Genomic DNA, 16,212 nt, shown 5'->3' with positions numbered 1-16,212 from the left:
GAAACGGCTTTGCATCCTTCACAGCGGAAACTTATCTTATGCCTGGGGGAGGAAAAAACCCCTCAAGCCCTGGAGGTGCACAGAAGGCACCTGAAAATGCTGCCTTTGCTGAGTTCTTGGAGGCCGAGGCCACTGCTGGGATGGGGGAGGATGAGGGGAGAAGGGGGAGGGCAGGCCAAGAGGCAGAACTTTGGGAGTGAGGAGGGCTCTTCTGCTGCATTCTGGGCTCTGCATCTTTCCCCTTTAAGTCAGCGTGGAAGGTGCAAAGGCTACTGGAAGATACTGAAAAATTCATTCCTAACATCAAAACAGCATTCCCAATACTTGGCTGCTTAAAGGGGGGCTAAACTTTAAAATTCAGAGGAAATCCCCTGGCGGTCCAGTGGTTAGGACTCGGCGCTCTCACTGCTGGGGCCTGGGGTTCGATCCCTGGCTGGGGAACTAAGATCCCCGAAAGCCGAGTAGTGCAGCCCCCCCACCCCCAAAAAATATGGTTAGATGCTCCGCCAGGAAAGATTTTTGCCCCAAGTTAGGTATGATGTAAGCAGTCAGGGAAAAGCCTGGTTTTTGTTTTTGCTTTTTTTAAACATCTTTCTTGGAGTATAATTGCTTTACAATGGTGTGTTAGTTTCTGCTGTATAACAAAGTTTATCAGCTATACATATACATACATCCCCATATCTCCTCCCTCTTGTATCTCTCTCCCACCCTACCCATCCCACCCCTCTAGGTGGTCACAGAGCACCCAGCTGATCTCCCTGTGCCATGAGGCTGCTTCCCACTAGCAACCTATTTTACATTTGGTAGTGTATATGTGTCCATGCCACTCTCTCACTTCATCCCAGCTTACCCCTCCCCCTCCCCATGTCCTCAAGTCCATTCTCTACGTCTGCGTCTTTATTCCTGTCCTGCCCCTAGGTTCATCAGAACCTTTTTTTTTTAGATTCCATATATATGTGTTAGCGTACGGTATTTTTTTTTCTCTTTCTGACTTACTTCACTCTGTATGACAGGCTCTAGGTCCATCCACCTCACTACAGATAACTTGATTTCGGAAAACCCTGTTTCAAGATGTGAGCACCAACGGAAACTTCAGAAGGTCAACTTCATAGCAAGTTCAATTATAAAATAACTCAGAGTAACTTCAACTTACTTTATATTTGATCTCCTAGTAAAAATTAATGTCTCTTCCCCACGATCTGCTTAACATGGAGAGTAGAGAGCGTGGGCCTAACGCTAGAGCTGCCTGCCCACCTCACCACCTTGAGAAATGGCGCAGCTCAAAGTCTTCTGTCCTCATGGCGCCTCTTTACTGGCAGCGAATTCTGCAATAAAGCCTCAAGATTAATATTCTGATTTCTGCTGCAACAGCCAGTCACCAAGAAGCTTTGAAAGCCTTAGTGGCTGACTTTGAAATACAACAAGAAATTGCTAATGCTTGGGAACAAAATCTACCTCCATTTCAGGAGACGGTTTTGCAATTATTCTTATTGTTGATTTGAATGTATTGGGAATTTTTAACTTGGATAAAGTAAAAACAAACGGTTAACCTCATTCTACTTAGCTTTCCTTTGCGTCTCTCTAGCAGCAGCATCTAATGCCACCACAATCACAGTATTACTGTACTAACTGTATGAAACTGCATTTAATCATTTAGAGATAGAAAAACTAACACTGTTATATCTAAGCTTTTAGTGCCGGGCCTTTGTTTTTCCTTGGCCCAGGGAAAAAATAGACTTTATAAAATTAAAAATTACTAGAAAAGTATATCTAGTTAGAAAAGAGGTTTAATAAAGATACATGGGCATTTTATAGCGTGCTTTTAAAAGCTTTTGCTTCAGGGATCTAACTGCATGTAGTGAGTGCACTGAAATCACTAGATTGTTCCCCCAGGGCCTGATTTTAAGTGGGTGGAGATCATCGCTCAGCAAAAAGTACCCTGAGTTCACAATGCCTAAAAGTTCCCTTCACATCCGAAAACTACTCCGCCAACATCCGGGCGTTCCCATTTATTTGTACACGAACTTATCTACGGTGTGCTGGTTATCTGAGTAGAAAAAAGAAGAACCAGTGGGCAAAGCAGACTGAAAGGGCAGGAATATTTCTGGCTGTGTTTTCTAGACTGTGCCCACGGAGAGGAAGTCCTATCGCATTTTAATGCGTCTTCATTTGGTTGTTACTGCTCTGCACACCAGGAAGGGTAAGCTGCTGCCTTGGATCTTGGCTGTTTTTATTTCAGTCTATCACTTCGGTAGTCAGATGGAGAATTAACGGCTGGATGTGTGCCGAAATATGGGTCCCATGCACAAAGAGGTTAGGAATGAGGGCAGCAGAAAAAAATTCTACAGAGTAAATGCATCCCTATGAAGGAATATTCTTAGGTTATCATGGAAAGAATGAAACATCAAAATATACTATTGAGGACATTTTATACTATTTTACTTATTTGTTTATTTATTTATTTGGCTGTGTGACACGGCATGTGGGATCTTAGCTCCCCGACCAGGGATCAAACCCGCACCCCCTGCGTTGGAAGTGTGGAGTCTTAACCACTGGACCGCCAGGGAAGTCGCTATACTAAATGTGGCTTACTGGGATGGGGCTGGGATGGGGTGGGGGGTTGATGGACACTCCAAAGCAAATAGTTTTTATGAACTTCATCAAAGAGGTCCACCAAAGAGACACAGATAATAAGCATACAGGGTCAGGAAAATGAGAGAGTTCAATTTTTTAGTAAGAATGAAAACTTTGTGTTCATATAAACTGCACATGACAAAATTTGCTCTTATTTGATTACAAAACAAAGAGCATTTTATGAAAATCCTCTATCATCTTCTTGGCACTATTCTTGTCCATCATGTCATCATACGCTGGCCCTGCTAATTCTGATTTCTTAGGGCAGCCTTTCAACATATCAGTCTCCTGAAACTCAACTCAAGAACTAGAAGAACTAGATGCCTATTACCTGGCAAACTTAGGAAATAAAAGAAGCAGAACCAAGTGAGAAACGTGAAAAGTAAAGCCATGACATTAAAATAAATATGACACATAAACTAGGTAACTGTTTTCTTCTAGCAGGGCTGACAAATTTTTGAGTGTCTAAAAACAAAAAATTAACTGAGGTATGTAAGTTGAAAACCAGAAGGCTGATAAAAATAGAACTACCTAATGTGAATATACAACTCAGGAAGCTAAGATCTACCCTACTTCACACCCTGACACGAATTCAAATTCAAAATATATGATGCACATTCAAAAAATGTACTAAAGAGACAGGAATTCAATTTCTAGAACTCAGTGTAGTTCAATGCCTTGGGTATCACGGTTATCCTTTAAGATACCAACTTAGAAGAAAAATTCTAACCATGGAAATGACAACAACCCCTGACTGCCAAAAATAAATGCCCTTTTCTTTAATTAATAAAAACTTCTGAAGCAAAAACATCTGTATAATGTGCCGAAAGGACGATGAAAAAAATCACTTCTTCTAACTTCTTCCTTTTTATATGCTTTTCTCTGTGGATTTATAGTCAAAGAAATGAGAATATACCACCATGATTTTCCAAAGGCCTCACTATTTTGCTTGGTGTAATATCAAAAAAAGTTCAGCGGTATTCCAACACATACGGCAGTTTATCCCAGAATGCCTGATCTTAGAGTAAAAGTTTTATAGATTCTTCTTAAAATGGCCTCGATTTGACAAAAGAAAAATACAAAGGAAGTTACAGGATGTGTGTGTTTTTCACCCAAGGAAACAGTGTTCCAGAACAATGGGATGAATCACCTGAACTAAACCCACATCATTCTGGTTGTGTTTTGAAATTTGAAAGCAGTAAGTCAGGCATTAAGAGGTAACAACTAGCTTAGCCCCAGTGACTTCTTTACAGCACAATTAGGTAGTTTCTCCACTAGACAGAAAGATTTGGAAAAATGAGTTAAAAAACCAGAGTCACAATTTAGCTCATCCTCCCATATTAAAATATGAGTAAAGATACCAAGTATCCCGTGTAAATGGATGTTCTCGAATAAAATGGTATAATTTTATTTCCTCAATGTTAAATGTTCACCATGAGCAATGACAGGATATTTTACTGACAGCTTAGAAATGAGAGTTTTGAGAAATGTAACCTTGAAACACTTTTGTAAACTGCTTTTGTTTCTGTATTCACTGAAAGATTGGATGACATATTACTTTGCCACCTTCACTCTTTTGGGAAGAGGGAAGATACAAAGATACAAAGAACTGAGTCTAAAGGTGCCAATATATGTTAGTATATTTCCTATCTCCCGTGTTATGCGAGACTTGGACGTTGAGGGAGCCTATAGAGAGAACGGTAGTAAACACCATCCCTAGAACATAAGAAATTCCATCACAGCTTACTCATTAAACCTCTTCACCATTAAGAAGTGTATACAAAAATTAAGGTAGTGACGATCACTGAAGATGCTAAGAGCCATAGTCATCTTTGACGAGATAGTCCTGAAAAGCCACTGACTATATACAACCAGAGTGGAAAAGAACAGGTGGTAAATGTGAGTGTGCAAGTATGTGCACACATAGCAGGGATATGTCAGTGACAGAAATACCTTCCAGGCTCAGTGGGTGCTCTGACACTTTCCTGAGAAAGATCAAATGGGCCTGGTAATAAATCACCTGTCCCCTCTTTTTACAAGAGGCATGCTTAAACACACGACATCATTTATGAGTGGCTTACTTTCTTTCCCCTCAAAATATTGCTTGCAGCACCTTGATGTCTTGATTTTTCATAAATTCTGTTGCGGGAAAACATCCTTTTCTGAGTCTAAAATTTTATTGCTACAAGTTATGATGATTTATGCAAGTAGGATCTCTCATTAGGCAAGAAAAATTTTCAACAAGATTTCATTAAAAAACTTTACATCTAGCGTGCTTTCAGGGAGTTAATCTTAGTGTCACAATGATTCAGAATGAATTGTGAGAATGTGATAGTCAATGGTTAAAGCATAATTTACCTTTATATAGGAGAGTCAACCTTAATATGGGCTGAAACCTACTAAGGAAGAAGAATCATGTTTTAAAAATAGGGGGCCAGATGACCACTTCAATATAATGACCAAACTCATGTTAAAAAAAAAAAAAAGAATGATGTCAGAGTTCTAAAGATAAAACATAATTCCCTATTGTCTATATTAGCTTTACTTAAGCATTCTGATTTTTTTTAAAATATGAGACTTCCTGGTCAAGAGATAGTGATAACATCTAATAAAAATATTCTGAGCCATGAAGAAACATGTGTTTGCATGAATTATTTCTAGCACACAATTTCTAGCCCATCCCGAGTTTTTGACGGTCTTCATCATTGACATATCTTTGTGGAGATGTGGAAATGTCTAGAGAGCGAAGGGTCAGAGTGAAAAGTTCACAGTGGGGAGGGCACACATCCCAGAAGCCTCGTGCTCAGTCTGCTGTCACTAATCGCCTGCAATGATATTAATGACCCAGTAATTGGGAGACCGCGGCACTGAAGTGGAAAACCTCCATCTGAGGCAGAGTTCACCTCTGGGTGGTAGGGCTTCACCAGTGACTGAATTAATGTTTGCTGACAGCTTAGAACATAACACTGTAGATGAGAAAATGCACCACTCTGATGGCATAATAGCTTAGATGGACATGATGTTATTTGCTTTGACCATCTAGAGACCAGTGGTAACCCCGGTAAAGTGCCCTGTCTGAATTTGCCCTACACATGAACCTAATTCCGTTCAGGGGATGTGTTCTATGCTCCAAGAAGCCAGAGCAATTTTCCACATGTTTGCTTCAATAAAAGAATACCTTCATCTCCTGGTTTAACATCAGGAACAAGGAAACTGGGTTACTCCACTAATGCAGAAAGCCATTTGCAAAGCAGGACTGTCTTTTAGCAACACACAGCCTAGCTCCTCTGTGAAGTGATCAGTTACGCTCCTGACAGAGGTTCTGCCTGTCCATCCATCTGCTCATCCATCCATCTATACACTTATCCACTCATCCATCCATCCATCCATCTACCCATGCATCCATCCCTCCCTCCCTCCTTCCATCCATCCACCTGTCCACTCATCCACCCATCCATCCACACAAACTGTAGCACTTGTATACTTGGCTAAGGAAATTTGAAGTTTCTTACTACCTCTTTTGTACATTTGAGAGATTTTTATTATTTTTAATTTTACTATTTAGCCACTTCCCATTGAGGGGCTCAAAGTACATTTGACCCTTGAACAACATGGGGGTTAGGGGCACCAACCCCTACCTAGTCGAAAATCCGAGTACAATTTATAGTCAGCCCTCCGTACCCGCAGTTATTCCATATCCACGGATTCAACCAACAGCAGACAGTGCAGTGCTGGAGGATTTACTACTGAAAAAAATCTGCATGTAAGTGGACCCAAGCAGCTCAAACCTGTGTTGTTCAAGGGTCAATTGTACTCGATAAAACACAAAGCACAGTCTTATTGACGAAATGGAACTGATTGATAGTAGCTCTAAAAAGAAAAAAGAAAATTCAGGGGACTCGACAAATTTCTATTACAACCACCATTAACCAATGGCCCTTTCTCCTTTCCTACTGCTCTGTAGAATTTCTTAGGTCAACTTTGGGGCCCATGACTGAAGTTAGTTATACGTTACAACAAAGGACAGGGCCTCTGGCCCAACACGTCTGATACAAACACAGAGTTGTCTGATATCCAGTTCGAGCAGCATCCTTGCATTGCTACGTATGCACTATGTATGTACATATGCTCTCTTGACCGTCACTATGTATGTGACGTGTATGTACTCGTACTCTCTTTACCATACTCTGTAAGTAGTGTGCTTTGGACTAGACCATCTTTCCTCTTGCTTTGTGTACATGTATATGCTTGGTGACCCAGGAGACACTGTCATAAACTAATGACGTTGGTCTAAGGGTCTGACAACCCGGTTTGAGTTTTGCCCCTGACATTTCAATGGCTGTGTGAACTGTACTAAACTACTCACACTTTCCAAGTTCTGTTTTCTCACAGTGATAAAAATTCCTCTGTCACCTGTCCTTTGAGACTGTAAAGTGACAGCCTCAAAGAGTGTGTGAGGCCATAACACTTCCCTCTAAGTGATCAAACACCCAGCCTGAGATTTCAGACGGTTAGGAACAAACGTGGGACTCTTAAAAACTATATAAATAAGTTTTCGCCAAGTAATCTTTTCATGTCTGTCTAATGCCTCTTGGCTATTTCTTAAAGTACTTTATTTTGCTTTAAATTTTGATGATAAATATTTAAAGGCTATTAAGAAAGAACTCATTCTCATGCTTGTACAAAGACGTCTCCAGGACTGTTCAGTTATTTACAAGTCTAAGTAAACTTTGCAAAAGCTATAAATACAGGTGCTAGAGATATTAAGATGTATTTTATGAAATAGTAAAGGCAGTTTTACTCTGAGCAATTCCTAAATAATCCTTTTTTTCCAAGGAATCGCCTTCATTTCTCATCTGCTCTTATTTTACATAGGAGGTTTTCAGTCTCTCCCCATTGCTTTAAGAACCAGTCATCTTGTCCGTTCATGAGTTATTTTGGGAATAAGGAACAGTGCTCACAGGGCAATCTCTGTCTAGCTTTAAATGAGATAAGCTGTCACTACTGCCTAGGTGACGCAGTTGAATATGAACAGAGTCTCAATCTACAATAGCCTAATCCTCCTAAACCCTGACAGATACGGGATAAATACCCCAATGACCATGACTCCATCAGACCCGCGAGCCAGAAGCTTCTCAGCACAAGCTGCAAGTGAGCAGAAGTTGAGATTTTATTCCTTAAAGTATAAAGAATTTAAGCTGTATTCATATTAAATTGAACAAGGAGCTTTACTGATATACTCTAGGAGAGAGCCTTCAATATGGTCAGAAAAGGATTTTATGTTAAGTTAAAAAATAATAGAAATTCGGGGGACTTCCCTGGTGGTCCAGTGGTTAAGACTCCGTGCTCCCACTGCAGGGGGTGCGGGTTCAGTCCCTGGTCAGGGAACTAAAATCCCACAAGCTGCGTGGCACGGCTGAAAAAAAAAAAAAAAAAAAAGAGAAAGAAAAAGAAATGATGCTTTTCATTACCAGACTAGTGAAATGATGTAGTGTCCCAGCTTGTCTCAGTGACAAGGCAACCCTGACATGTACGTTTTTCTCTAAAAGAATATTTATACTACATTGGAATGTTGCTGAAATGATCAATAATAATAAGCCTTTCCTTTGTGTAACAAGGAACAGAGAAAAGGCCCTGGCAAGGCTGGTGAGATGGTAAGTGGGGGATGATTATATGTGTAGAACCCTCCTCCCAGTCTGTCTCTTTTGAGACTTAGGGAGGATCTGCTAACAAGCTTGGGCAATTCCACCAACAAAAAAAATCCATAAATGCGTGTTTCTTGGTAAGGAAAGCCCAAGGACAAAAGAACTTTTATAACACTCCAAAAAGACAAAAAAGAGGGAAGATCTTATAATTAAGTTACGCAGCATTACTGAAACTTGGACGATCACTGGAATTTCATTTTGTGGACAGCATTTCAAATAAGTGACACTTTTTGAGCCCATCTTCCCCGCCCGTCAGCTCTCAGGAGAGCACAGGCTGTCTCACACCAGCCCCCCACCTCGCCTCCCCACAAAGAGACCCTCAGTTGTCCTTATTTGGTGCCAGCCATGGAGGCAAGCACTTTACACACATCACCCCATCTAAATGCACATCATCCCCAGCTGACAGATGAAGAGACTGAGGCAGACTGGGTAAGTTACTTGCCGAAGGACATTCAAGAACCCAGGTCTGCCTGACTTGGGACTCTCAGCTAACTACCACGTTCATCTGTCGCTCTAAGTGCTGTGTGTGTGTATCCTCCAAACACCCAAGATTCTGATGACCATTCTATTACAAAGCCAACCGTCGTAGGTTAAAAATAAAAATGTGTTTAAATGCTTGAATTCACCAATGGTATGCAAGGTATCCAACGTAAATCCCCACCTCAAAGTCAGATAAGTGACAGGCTGATGTTGTCACAACCTTGAACTTGATGATGTTTAGTGATGGAAATGTAGATTTTGCTACCTTTATCATATAAATAATTCATCAATCAAAGCACATAATCACGTTATAGAGGCCACACATATATTCTAAAATAAATCTAGGGCTTCCCTGGTGGCGCAGTGGTTAAGAATCCACCTGCCACCGCAGGGGACACGGGTTCGAGCCCTGGTCTGGGAAGATCCCACATGCCGCGGAGCAACTAAGCCCGTGTGCCACAACTACTGAGCCTGTACTCTAGAGCCCGTGCACCACAACTACTGAAGACCGTGCGCCTAGAGCCCGTGCTCCACAACAAGAGAAGCCACCACAATGAGAAGCCCACGCACTGCAACAAAGAGTAGCCTCCACTCATCACAACTAGAGAAAGCCCGCGCGCAGCAATGAAGACCCAACGCAGCCAAAAATAAATAAATTTTAAAAAAATAATTAAAAAAAAAGATATCTATATGTAAAAGTATATTTGAAACCTCCCATAACCATTTTGCTAGGAAAAGGGCTTACAGTACATTCAGTATATTTTAGTGCCACTTGCTACACTTACTCCCAGAAATAAGTAAATCAAAAACAGAAAAGAAAAACACAAACAAACAAAAAAAGGAAAACAAACACTCAACAAAAATACAGGAATGGAATCTGCTGTTCTTCTGTTTTGATTCTTTAAGAATAGTGTTTCCTTATATTTGTGTGCAAGCATTTTAATTTATTTTGCATTTTTGCTCAGAAGTGGAGTTTATGTCTGAAAAACAGCAAAGCTGACTGAGGAGTTTCCTAATTTTATATGCTCTGATAAAATTTTTTTTAAAAATTGCTTTGGAGAATGAAACCAGTGAAGGGCCTAAGAAATGGTGACTCATTCAAATTCATTCAGTGTTTCTCAAGGAAGACTTTCCCAGGCAAGGAAAGCAAGGAATGGCTTTTGGAAGGACCACTGTGAACACAGCAGGGTGTAGTTTCAGAGCAACGTTTAATCGAACAGTCATTAGAAATGATGACTTTTAGACTATTCCACAAATCCATGTCTTGGCTACAGATTTGAGGTAAAATAATGTAAAAAACCACACAAAGCTAAATCGGGAGGTGCCTCGGGCATAAGGTGTTCTTTCCAACAGCTGGGCTGTGCCCATCGTTCACTTAAAAAGTATCCACACAGTGGCATTCATTCTCATCCATCTCTGACTCACATGATTTTGGTAGTGTGATGAAAACCTCTTTGTAGGTATTTTGCAAGGTTTTATGCTGAGGCTGGATGACCAAGCCATGGAACCTTCGTAAGGGCAGATACTGCAAAGGGCCTCCACACCAGAATTTCTGACTCATTCAGCTCCGGGTTATCACTTCTAAAAAGAAACTGGAAACCAAGCACAGAAAGTGTCTACAAGAAAAGTTTTTGACACAATTATGTATGAAGGCTGAGAACACAGTTAGGAATGCTTGCCTTGTATTAACTGGTGTGTTTTTCTAAGACAGAGCTTCCCTTGACAATGGGCCACTTCAGAACAGATAGTTATTTTATAAACTTAAAAAAAATTTTAAAGACATGATCAAAACAACTGTAGGTTATATAAGATGTTTACTTTCTTTTTAAGGCAATGAAGAATCTGAATGTAATGACAAACAGACCAAATGGTTGTAACATCCCCACCTCTGGATCATTTAATATTAGGAGATTTTATTATGCAAATTAAACCCAAGTCTAATGACTGAAACAGGTCACCTGAAAAAGTCAATTCTCAACATTAAGAAAACCCATATATATCATTTTGCCACATGTCAAAGCAAATAATCATCTAGGAGAAAAACTAATGAGGACGCATATCATTTTGTCGTGTCATTTCCTAGGGGAATTTAGTGGATACTCGGTAGGTTTAAAAGTACACTCCCAATTTAAAAGTAATGTTGACTTCTAGAACTTAAAAGTGTGATGCCTGTATTTTAAACCTGGTAACACTACAAATCAAATTCAATGTCTTTAAAGAGTTTACAGCAGATCCTGTCCATTCAACTGGAGAAGAGCCACCCTGACGAGAGATCCCATACTGGATGTGTATGTCTAACCATAAAACGGTTTGGAACTAGAGACTTCCATCATTAGCCAGAATAACAACAACAACAACAGTAAAAGCAGTTTCTAGAGAAAAAATCAAAATTCAAAGAAATGAAGTGACTTTCTCGTTAAGCTCACACAGCATGACTAGAACCCAGGTCTCTGGGCTCCGGGCCCAGCGCTCCTGGAATCAGTTCATCTAGGGAATGACCGAACAACATCAATTCCAAGTCAGTCCATTGGCAACTTGGACTGTTCCCCTCTGGGGTTATGAAGCACTGCCCCAAACTATCACTTCTCTTCTTCCCTCCTATGGAAGGAAACCAGGACACAATAACGATGCTGTTCATACTAATACTCTTGGTTATGAAGGTGCTTACTAGCTAGACAGGAAGATTTGAAGTTAAACACATGTCATATACTTTGTAGCAACTCAAAAATACCAACATTGTTAACTCTCTCAAAGTTGAAGTGGTGATTTGCAGTGTTACGGGCAGTGTTCCATCATGCCGCCTAGTGTAGTACTGTTTTAAGTGGAGTGTGACTGTGTGTATGTGTGAGTGATCACTGGCTGTGGAAAGCACTGACTCTGAAAAATCTCTTAATTGTCTGGGTGCCTTGTGATCCTCGAAGAAGCAATGGAAAGTCAGCATTAACTTTTTCAACTCTTTTGAGAGTTGTACTTCTCATCCTTCGTTTCCCTTTCAGGGAAAGCTGTCCATCCATTGGCTTTGCTGGAGGATGGGTGGGAAACGGGGCCTGCGTTTCCCGAAGTATCTGAAGTGTCTTCCTATGTCTGTGACGTGGCGCAAGTCTTTCAACTCTGTGCTCTGAGTCTCCCTGGGCTCCCGGCCACCCTCTGAGCCCTGGGCCCTTCCCCACCCAGCCTGTAACAACCACCCAACCAGCAGCATTCAAACTTGAAACCCTCATCTCTATTTTCAGAACAATTCTTGTATCCCGGGCTACCACGTGCTTTTCCAGGTGTGGTGGCTTACCTCCCTGAAGAGCCAGTTGGCAGCTAGGGCTGCAGGTGCAGTTTTAGAGACGTATTTCACTCTGAGGAACATCTATCTTCAGGCACCCCCTCGTCCTTTTCCCCACCCTATTCAGGGGTCTTAACCTGCTTAATGAATTCAGTAGGGTGGGTCCCTATAAATGCTATGCTAAAAACGTCCTGGTAAACAGTCCTACTTAAAAAGACTTTTTTTAAGACACTGTTGGACTTCCAAAAGCTTAAGGTTTCCATTTATTTTGTCTAATGACTATTTTATATTTTCAAAGATTTCCCTCTTACTTCATACACTTTACCACCCCATCTGCTTGTCCCAGCCCTCAAAATGCTTTTATTTTCATTTTATGATCATTGTGCTTTAAAATCTATAATTCACCACTTTCTCTTTTTGTTACTTATTCTCACTAAGCCACTCTATGTGTATCACGTTGGTTTAAAACTACGTTTTCAGCCTCTGTGGCATTTCAGGTTCACAGCAAAGAACAAGGATTAGACGGCTATGACCACCTTGTTTTAATTACTAATGAGTGTATATTGTTGAGTATTTAATAAGTAGTCAATGAATTATTGATTTTGCACTCTCAAGAGCAGCTAGGAGGTAGAGAAAGCCAGAGTTTCAACCTGATCACCCAGAGATGGGAGAGCACACCCAGCAGACAGCAGCTCAGTACCTCTGACGACCTGGAGCTCATCATGACGAGTGAGTGCAGACTCCCACCAAAGAAACCAAGAAAAACCAGTTCATTGCTTGCCTGATGTGAACAGCTATCCTAGTCACCCAGACTGCACTCAGACAGACCCTGGGCCTGGAACAATCTAACTCTGTGCCAGCTGGTGACCTGCACCCAGTAGGCACGTGTTTCATCAGATTTCACAGCCTCAGGAGTGAACAGTAGCTCAGATAGGACCCAAAGGATACACAGTATCTGTTCCTAAAACCATGTGTCAAATTATTGTATAGGTAGATAAAAAAGTAATTCATTGAACAAACCCAAGTTTTTTTCTTATTCTTCCAAACCTGGTTTTAATGGCGCCCATGTACTAGTGTGGGTTGCCTGTAACTCCCATTCTTGGAACCTACAAGCTCCATGAGGAATGGGTACCACTTTACCATCTTGTTCACTGTTGAACCCCTAGCATTTATGCAGTTTCTGGCACAGAGTAAATACTAAATGAATGAGTGAATGGATGAATGGATGGATGAATGGATGAATGGATGGATGAAGAGAAAAGTCATTGCACAAGATTCACCTATCAAAATCTCACCAATGGTTCTTAAAAATGGTTTTGTCAGTAGAGATGCTGAATATATTCATATATATCCACTTATTTCAATACTACAAAAACTCTAGGAGGCTTTTTCTCTTTGGGTATCTATGTTAATGAGGAGTACTAGTACAGGGGTCCCTCATTCAACTAGGGCTTCTTTAAAAAACTTTTCAGCAAAGATTCCCACCCAATTGTTTGCCACAGTAATAATTTTAAGGAAACAAAAATTGATACAAACCTATTTAGCTTATTCTAATTTCTATAACATAAATGAATAGAATTATACTTACATATAATGTAATAATCTCTGTTCTTCTGAAATTCTAGACCCCAGAGGTTAGGGCTGAATTCTTGGAACTTGATAGTGAATTTTACATCTTGGTCTGGTCTGGCACAGTTGAGGAGAGGCGTATTTTCCTTCTTAATAGTGCATCTGTCTGCTTGGTCTTTATCCACCATATAAACTTTATAATATTCATACTGGCCAACAGTTTTAGAGTCCACTTTGGGGCAAATAATATCCAATTTGTCTCCTATCTGTGGGTATAGAACCAGTCCTTGTCCAGGCAGAAATCTAAAAGCATAAAAAAAAAAAGCGCCACTGAGTTGATAAAAAATTAACAGTATTAATGATAATGACAATATGGCCAGAGAACATCAAGAATTCCAAACCACAATTTTATAGAGCCACATTTTTATTGATCAAACATATCTGAGTTCAGATCAGCATGGGATGAATGTATTTAGGAATTAAGCTTTAAAGAAAAAAAAAAAATAAGAAAAAAAAGAAACCACATTCCTGACTTTACCCAGTAGGATCAAGGCAACCTACTGACATTTCTTTACCGCCCCCTCGCTTGTAATATTTCAGTGCTCCTTTGTGTAACTTCACAATGACTTTTCCTTGGTGGTGAGTCAGACCTTCCCACCTGCTCATTATTTTTTAACCACTGGCAGCCTCAGTTTATTGGGCACGCCACAGAAAGAGGGCAGCAATTCCAGGGAGCAGTGGATGCGCTAAGACTTTGTTGTTCTGTTAGTTTCCATTTGCTGCTGATGCTAATTAACAGACAAGTTTCATCAAGAATGTTTCAAATTACTTATCATAATTAGTCAGTCACTGATCAAATAATGGTTTTTTTTATTACCCCAAACAAAAAAAACATCTTACAAACCCATAAAAAACAACCAGAAATAATTAGCTGGAGTATTGATTCAGCTGCAAGATGAAAAGTCCTCTACTGGGGAAGACAGCAACTACTGTCACTGTCCTTGCCCCACAAACCTTTTTTCCCCCCTCCCTTGAGATGTATTTGCTCCAGTTAATTCTTAGAAGCAAATCTTTAGAACCCAAACCACTGACACACTATATCCCCTTGGTGCTCACAGACCACAGCGCCCTCCTCCCCTTTCTCTTTTCTCCCAGCCAAGCTGCGGAAAGATCTTTCCTAATGGGGAGTTTCTCGGAGAAACTGAAACAAGAGCTTCATAACGAACATCCTTCTACAAGTGCTAACACTAAAAACACACTTAGAAATCCCCTCTTGTTCCTTCCGAAGGAGCCAAGCCTGCAGGCTCATTAAAATATTGAAGCCGGAGAACAAAGCATCACGTCTGAGTCCTTCCAATCCAACCTCTTATTGAACCAGGGAGGCCCATCAGCCATGACGATGAATGGGTCATAATTCAGAGAGAGAGGAGAGAGGGAGGGAGGGAGGGAGAGAGAGAGAGAGAGACAGACAGACAGACACGGGGCGGGGGTGGGGGGGAGAGAGAGAGAGAGAGAGACAGACTCGGTGAGAGAGAGACAGACAGACATGGGGGGCGGGGGGGGGGAGAGACAGAGAGAGAGAGAGAGAGAGAGAGAGAGAGAGAGGGAGGGAGAGAGAGAAAACCAGGATGACGGGCATCGCCAATTTCAAATTGATACTGAGGGAACAGATGATGATGAATGTTAATGAACGGTATTAATTTTTCTGAAAAGTGCATGAGGTTGATTATGAAGCATCATAGAACATAACAGAAATTACATTACAGATTTATATTAAAAACCAATACTCTTTATGGCAGGGGAAAAAAATACATGTTGAACACAGTGGCTTGTCACTCTTCCTTGGGAATGTGTTCTTTTACAATCCCAAAGGGAGGGCGGCCCCCTTTCTTTCTTATTTTTTTTTAAACTGAGCTTGCTAAAGCAAGGATATATGACATTTATTAAAAAAAAAAAAAAGTTGAAAAAGAAAAGTGAATGAGAATCACCTAACAAAATCTTTCTGTGAAGTAGAACCCAAAATGACTATTTTTTATAATAATGACAAATTTCAGACCATCATGTGTGCACCCTTATAGAATTCTCTAGAACTGTTGACAAATGTAGATCACCACTTAGTAAGAGCCTCTCTGTGAACTTCTTGGCCATTTCTGCAGTTTTCTGGGGAGGCGCATGGGAAATTCAACTCCAGGGGACTGAAGGCCTCCAGGGTCTTCTCCCTGCCCCCCCGAAGGCCAGTGGTCTCCATCATCTTGTGGTTGAAACACAGCTCTGGTTTCTGATGAACAGACTGAAGGACTGAATCTGAATGTCTGAGGCTTAAGTCTGCCCCACGCCCCCGTGCCTCAGTGATTCTGCTGGGCTTGGGAAGCAGGGGCAAAGTGCCTGGCAGTCGACATAAGTTAGATATGGTTACAAGGCTCACCTTCCTGACACATCCTTCTCCTCATGTTTTATTCCTCGACCTTCTTAGGAAATCTTCACTGCACCCGAGAACCAGAGGCCAGCTCCTGTCTGGGGTTTCCCACCCCCATTCCAAACATCTTCTCT

General features: G+C 40.9%; 1 protein-coding gene across 1 annotated transcript in view; it reads right to left on the bottom strand.

Annotated features, from left to right (window-relative positions):
* The window catches only part of EFNB2 (ephrin B2), a 44,408-nt gene that overhangs the window by 7,297 nt on the left and 20,899 nt on the right, over nt 1–16,212 (bottom strand). Inside the window, exon 2 of the mRNA XM_004273613.4 lies at nt 13,682–13,965. Within this exon, the coding sequence (XP_004273661.1) occupies nt 13,682–13,965 (284 nt within the window). The remainder of the gene's footprint in view (nt 1–13,681; nt 13,966–16,212) is intronic.

This window comes from Orcinus orca, chromosome 18 (genome assembly GCF_937001465.1).
Source record: "Orcinus orca chromosome 18, mOrcOrc1.1, whole genome shotgun sequence".
NCBI classification, from domain to species: Eukaryota; Metazoa; Chordata; class Mammalia; order Artiodactyla; family Delphinidae; genus Orcinus; species Orcinus orca.
Note: the sequence above shows the minus strand (reverse complement) of the source record. Positions and strands in the feature narration are given on the sequence as shown.